At 50.5% G+C, this 6,571-nt stretch overlaps 2 protein-coding genes across 4 annotated transcripts in view; both read right to left on the reverse strand.

Annotated features, from left to right (window-relative positions):
* LOC119291510 (DNA topoisomerase 3-alpha-like) overlaps nucleotides 1-112 on the reverse strand; it is a 9,916-nt gene extending 9,804 nt beyond the window's left edge. The window contains exon 1 of the mRNA XM_037570277.1: nucleotides 2-112. Within this exon, the coding sequence (XP_037426174.1) occupies nucleotides 2-76 (75 nt within the window). The 5' untranslated portion in view covers nucleotides 77-112. The remainder of the gene's footprint in view (nucleotide 1) is intronic.
* Nucleotides 113-1,641: 1,529 nt separating this feature from the next.
* On the reverse strand, nucleotides 1,642-5,437 carry LOC119291511 (pentatricopeptide repeat-containing protein At5g01110-like). Of its 3 annotated transcripts, none has more exons than XM_037570279.1 (4): nucleotides 3,354-5,437; nucleotides 2,799-3,003; nucleotides 2,296-2,378; nucleotides 1,642-2,199 (listed from the first exon to the last, which is right to left on the reverse strand). In XM_037570279.1, exon 1 carries the CDS (start codon nucleotides 5,431-5,433, stop codon nucleotides 3,484-3,486), a length of 1,950 nt encoding a protein of 649 aa, XP_037426176.1. In that variant the 5' UTR covers nucleotides 5,434-5,437; the 3' UTR covers nucleotides 1,642-2,199; nucleotides 2,296-2,378; nucleotides 2,799-3,003; nucleotides 3,354-3,483. The 3 variants fall into 3 exon arrangements, with proteins under 3 accessions (XP_037426176.1, XP_037426175.1, XP_037426177.1); XM_037570278.1 differs by having other exon boundaries at nucleotides 3,314-5,437; XM_037570280.1 differs by lacking the exon at nucleotides 2,296-2,378 and having other exon boundaries at nucleotides 3,314-5,437.
* Nucleotides 5,438-6,571: the final 1,134 nt, after the last annotated feature.

The raw sequence follows: 6,571 nt of genomic DNA on the forward strand, positions 1-6,571 counted from the left end.
TCTCCGCCACGGACTTGGCCACCGACGGCTTCTCCGCCACGTTCAGCACGCGGATCGCGCCGCCGCCGGGAGGCATCGCGGGAGGAGGGGGGAGGGGGCTCCGCCGCTCGGGGGTGGGGGGAATGGGGAAAGGGCGGGAGGTTTCGGGCTTTCGGCCCTTTTCGATTTTTTTTGGTTCGGAGGGGATTCACCCGCTCGAGGGGGGTGGAAATTACTACTAGCAGCGTTGGGCGTTTTTCTAAGCGGGCTGGGCTGTGAAGTTTCAGGGCCCATGGGGGGTTTTCATTTAGTCCAGTGAGCTTGTCTAAAAATAAATAGTCCAGTGAGCAATTTGCGTGCCTGCACGCACCACGCAATCAATCCGAATTTATTTCCCTAAAAAAATGCAATCCGAATTTATTTATTTTTGAGCTGAATCCGAATTTATTTGCTTTGGTTGAGTTGCAGTCAACCTGAGATTTTGCTGCCCTATAAAAACAGTGTTCTCGCTATTTCTTTATTTATTGCAAGAAGTGTTGTCTCCAATTTAAGGATTTGTTTTCTCCACCTAAAGAGGAAACATGAGTGGTTTTTTCAGAGGCATACATTCCAGAAGAGAATTTTGCTACACTTCTCATGATGCATTTGCGACAAGTACAAGAGATCTTTGATATCAATTCACCGAACCTTGTAACAGCACGAAATCCGCTGCTGCTTTGGACATGCAAAAAACATGTTTCAATTTTACGAATACGAACTTGGCAAACACATAATGTAAGGGTCTTCGTAAACTGAGACTACGATCTTTTTTTATCAATTCTAATTGTGCTCAGCAGGTAAGAAGCTTGTTCCGTTTGTACGCACCCTTCCACCTCCAGCTCCAGGTCTCCGCACATCAGTTTATCACCTCTGTTTCTCTGTTGAGATGGTGGAGTGGAGACAAATGATTTGTGTCCAAAGTGCTAAATCTTCATGGGTAATCCATACAAACACGGCCACGGCAGAGAAAGTCGGTCCTCATAACTTCGAATTTTTGTCCAAAAGAACCATCTGCCGAGTTGAATTGACGAAAAAGACCATCTCTGAAAATAATTGACAGAAAGGACCAGTTGTGCCGTGGCGGCAGGCGCACCAGCCGATACGTGGCCCCTGCCGCCACGCGCGGAGGCGGCCGGACCTGCCGCCACGACAGCAGGCGGCAACGCTGGAATTACCAGCTACCAGGCGAGTCCAGCTGCTGCAACGGAGTTTGGATGGGCTGGTGGGCCCTGCCGCCACACCCTGCGGCGGCATGTCTCGAGCAGCAGCAACTCCTCTCTCCCGTTCTGCTCTGTGTTCTTCCAATGTTGTTAGCAAGTGTGAAATAGGCATGTTTGACTGAGATTTGAATCAATTTGAAGGCGGATTTTGAAGATATTGCAGTTGAAGAAAAGATAGATCACGATAAGATGTATCCATTTTTGTATCTTTTGCTCACATCCATGGTGGTTTTGCACTGTAGGATTAGTCTCTAACTTTCTATTCGCTGTTGTATTTGGCATTTGATAATAACTTTGGGAGTGGTTTGGAGCATTTAGAAAGTACAAAACGACCGTGCATGTAAGCAAAAAACATAAAAATGGATAGATCTTAACTTGATCTATCTTTTCTTCAACTGCAACATCTTTAAAATCGGCCTTCAAATTGATTTAAATCTCAGTCAAATGTGCCTATTTTCACACCTGCTAACATCGAGTAGAACAGAGAGCAAGCAGTGCTCCTGCTGGAGACGTGCCGCCACAGGGTGTGGCGGCAGGGCCTACCAGCCCATCCAAATTCCGTCGCAGCAGCTGGCCTCGCCTGGTATTTGGTAATTCGAGCGCTGCCACCTGCTGTCGTGGCGGCAGGCCCTGCCGCCTCCGGACGTGGCGGCAGGTGCCACGTGTCGGCTCGCGCGCCTGCCGCCACGCCCCAGCTGGTCTCTTTTGTCCATTCTTTTCAAAGATGGTCTTTCTCGTCAATTCGACACGGCAGGTGGTCCTTTTAAACAAAAAATCCATAACTTCATCAAAGCCTGCCTCATCCACCTTGTGAGGTTTGAGATATTCAAATGAGCAATATTTTTCTCTTTGTCCTTTTAGTTCTTTTCCATTGCTCGTTTGGAGGTAAAGGCTGAAGGGGCACACATTCACACTCTCTAGTCGGTTTTATTTCTTCTTTTGCACACCAGTTTTGATTGCCCTGCAGTAAAGTGAAAGTGTAACTGTGTAAGTTTCTCATATATAAGGCTTTCTCTTCAGAATTATTCTACACGCAGCAGATAAAAGATAGTGATACCTTTTTATGGACGCCTGGTTCTTCCCTTTTGATCAGTTTCGTGTGATGTTAATAGTTCATGCTAAAAGTGATTTGCATTCACCCTGAAAAAAGGGAAGAAAAAAGTAGTTTGCAGTCTTACTCAGTTCAGCAGCATCTGATCAAGAGGACTTGATCTTAACTCATGATATTTTTAGGAGCAATTGTTAAATTTTACAATGTTTTTGTGTTAAGTTGTGACTGCTAAGAAAGAAAGTGCTGCCTGTATTGCTATTTGTGTGCCCTAAAATATACTCCGTCCCATAATGTCTTGCATTATGGGACATAGGGAGTAGATTGGTAGGTTGAACTGCTCAAGCAGGGCTATTAGAGGTGATAGGGTCAACTAAGCAACAGGAAACAGGGAATAACCTGGCAATATGTTACTAAATTACCAATTTGCAAAATGTAGTTGTATATCAGGCATTAGTGCATTACACTAATATTTCATCTAAAAAAGGAATTCTGGGTAAGAAATAAAGTACCTGAGAAATTTAGAGCATGCTAGATTCCTCCGATGTTCAGAAAACAAAAGCACACCTCCCGAGTCCTGAGCCCTTGAAGAATATTTCTGCACGTTGGTGAAGAAAGCACATCTAGAGAGGCCACTTGTGTGGAAATTTTTGCTACCCTTGGACCACCCAATAATGAAAATTTCCATGGAATTCACTCCAAAATTTAATCAGATGCCTGCAGAAAATTACAACGGTCAATACCAAATCACAAACCACCTAGAGTGATACTCTCCCCGTTCCAAAATAGATGACTCAACCTTTTACTAACTTTTTACTAAAATTAGTACAAAGTTGGGTCATCTATTTTGGAACGGAGGGAGTAGAATGCAAAAGAATGTCGGTCAAACAGAATTCTCTAACAGAATTCAGAAGAACAGATACTTGTACAGAACAATATTGCATCTTACGAAGTTAGTAAAGTAGGAAACATATACCATTGCTGATTTCACTATGGCAATGTAGAAGGGCAGTGCGCACAACCTTACCGATATTTTAATGCTGAACTGCAGAATTTCTCATGCTCACCTTCAAGTCTATAAATACTTGTTGGAGCAAAAATCCTGACGATCTAAACAAACTGCAAATTGCCTTCCTTTCTCATCGTTGAATTAACCATAGCATCAATTAGATTCCAGTATGGAGGAAAATAATACCCTCAGAATTTGTCATCAGGAGCAAACCCTTTCTGAAGCATCTCATCATGAAGTTGAAATGACTCCTTCGAGTTCCCAGCTGCAACATGACCATTTATCATGGACATGTATGTATATCTATCTGGTTCAATTCCTTTAGCACCCATTTTCTTGTAAACCCAATCAGCTTCTTGCATATTACCATGTACAGAAAACCCATTTATAATCATATTATACGTCACAGTGTCTGGTTGAACCTTTTCATTCTCCATCATGTTAAGCAAATTAAAGGCTTCATGCATCTTCTCTTCTTTAACATAACCATGGATTAGGGTGTTGTAAGTAATTAAATCAGGCAACACCTTGGCATCCCTCATCTTCTGCAAAAATTGTTGCCCCTTCAGTACATTTCCAGACCGGCAGTAACCCTTAATGATGGAATTATAGGTCATGATGTTTGGCACAATCCCCTTGTTTATCATTTCATCCAAAAACCCAAATGCATCGTCCACTTGTCCCTTCTCACAGTGGCTGTCTATCAGGATGCTGTAGGTAATGTGGTTGGGGAAGATTTCTCGAGAATGCATATCATCCCATAGCTCATTAGCTTTGCCCAGATCACCTTGTCTGCACATTCCATCAATCAAAGTGTTGTATGTCACAATGTCTGGCGTCAAACGCTCATGCAGCATTGTTTCAAATAGTTGCAATGCCTTCTCTATGTTACCCTCCCTACAATACCCATGAATTAAAGTTGTGAAGGTGCATAAATCTGGTGGAACCCCTCTCTCCCTCATCTCAGTCAAAAGCTCCTCTGCATCAGACAACCTACGCTCTTTACAAAGCCCATTCAGCAAGGTATTGTAAGTTACCACATCTGGCAAACATCCACGGCCAACCATCTCATCCCTGACTCTCAGTGCCTCCAACATTGACCCAGCCCTGCAATATCCACCAATGACCATTGTGTAAATCACACCATCAGGCATCAATCCGAACTCTCTCATCTCCCTCAAGTAGGCCGCCGCATGGTCCATCTTCCCCCTCCTTGCAAACAACCCAATCAGGCAACTAAAGCTCACAATATCTGGTGTGACTCCACGACGTCGCATCTCCTTATAAAACTTCATTGCCTCATCAGCCTCCTTAACTCTACAAAATCCCCCAATCAACATGTTGAAGCTCCGAACATCGGGAGCCACCCCACACTCGCCCATTGCCCTGAACACCTCCCTCGCTTTATCCCACCTTCCATTCCTACACAACCCCTTCAACACCGCATTATACGTCAAGATTCCTGGCTTTATCCCCTGACTAACCATCGAATCGACCACTGCCATCGCCGCCTCAACATCCCCAGCACGAAATCTAGCATCAATCATCACATTATGGGTTACCACATCCGGAAACACGCATCTCTTCTCCATCTCGGAGATTACGGCATCAACCTTATCGAACTGTAGGGCTTTACAGTAGCTGTGGACCATGATGTTAAGCGTATAGGTGTTTACCTCGGAGTCGGAGGACAGGACGAGGCGGTAGGCGTCCGCGGTGAGGTGGGGCCATCCGGCGCGGGAGAGCGCGGCCAGGAGCGCGTTGGAGGCGGCGGCGGGGATGGGGACGCGGCGGTCGAGCAGGAGGCGGAAGGCCTCGAATGCCTCCCGGGGTTTGCGGGACTGGGTGTAGGTGCGGATGAGGAGGTCGAACACCTGCGGCTGCGGGGTCGGGGAGGAGGCGAGGAGGGAGGACACGATGTCGAGGCGGGAGGCCCCGCGGCGGCGCGACATGCGGAGGAGGAGCGACTGGCACTCGGAGGCGCGGCCCGCCGCCGCGGCTGCCGTCGCGGCGGCGGCCAGGATGGCCGTCGAGGGCCTCCCGCCGGTCCCACCATGGGAGACGGCGAGGCTCGCGGTCGAGCGTCTGGCGGCTACGGCGACAGCGGGAAGGCAGGGCAGGCGGCGCGGAATCGGCATTACCGACGGCGAGCGGTGGTGGATTCGAGTGTGTTGGAGTTGGAGGTTTGGAACTGCCGCCTTCAAGCTGGATTGCGAAACCGACAAACCCACCTTCTGCCAAGTATTTCGTAAACACTGAGAACCCGCTTTCCAGCCATTTTCTTTGTTGGTCAGAAATACGCCTTCGGTTTAGACGCGGTTTTCCCGGCCGGGTAATTAAACTCCACGGCCTGCCGCGCCGTGCTGTTCCGAGACCGAGAATCCGACTCCACACTGGAATCCGACTCCGGCCCCGACTCCACGACGCGTGCTGTGTAGGAGCAGCCGTGGCGAAACCGACCCGGCCTCTCGCTTGGCCTGCGGCTTCTATTTAAGCAGCAGCTGACGAACGCAGCTCTGCCAACTCGTCTGAGCACCCACCCAGATCTTCACAGCAGCCGACTACTGCGCACACACCCACTCACCCAAGCTTCGACAGCATGACGCCGTGCTCTAACCCCGGCGCCGGCGCCCCGACGCCGAGGCCTCCCGCTGCAACTCCACGCGCGCAGGGGGCCGGCGTGCCGCGGCCGGTGATGAGCACCTACGTTAACCTCGGCACTGCCGTCAGAGCAGCCCCGACGCCGCAGATGAAGATGCAGGCCGCGGCGGCGCCAAGAGCGCCCGGCATTCAGGCGCACCCTCGTGCGGTCCCGACCGCGGGGTCTCCCATGCCACTGCCACACACGCAGGGAGCGCCGGGCGCTGCCGTGCTGCCACGTCCGATGAGCCGCGGTAACCTCGGCGGTGCCCCCATACCAGCAGCTCCCTCACCGATGCCACGTATGCAGGCAGCGAGACCCGGCGTCCCGGCGAACACCCGTCCAGTCGGCGCCGCCGTCCCGTCGGCGAAGCCTCGAATGCCAGTGCCGCCCACGCAGCCAGCGCTGGCGGTGGCGAACCCCGCCACGCCTTCCCCACGCAAACGACCGCCAACGACGATGGGGACGGCCATTCCGCCAGCCAAGCGCCACGCACCGACGCAGGGAGCGCCTACGGGTGGCACGCCACTGCCAACAAACCCCGCAGCCGTCGCGGTCGCCGCCCCTGCTCCCACGCCGCCCCGGCACGCGCAGGGCGCGCCCGGGAACGCCACGCCGCAATCGGCACCGGCACC

The sequence above is a fragment of the Triticum dicoccoides genome, chromosome 4B (genome assembly GCF_002162155.2).
Source record: "Triticum dicoccoides isolate Atlit2015 ecotype Zavitan chromosome 4B, WEW_v2.0, whole genome shotgun sequence".
Classification (NCBI taxonomy): domain Eukaryota; kingdom Viridiplantae; phylum Streptophyta; class Magnoliopsida; order Poales; family Poaceae; genus Triticum; species Triticum dicoccoides.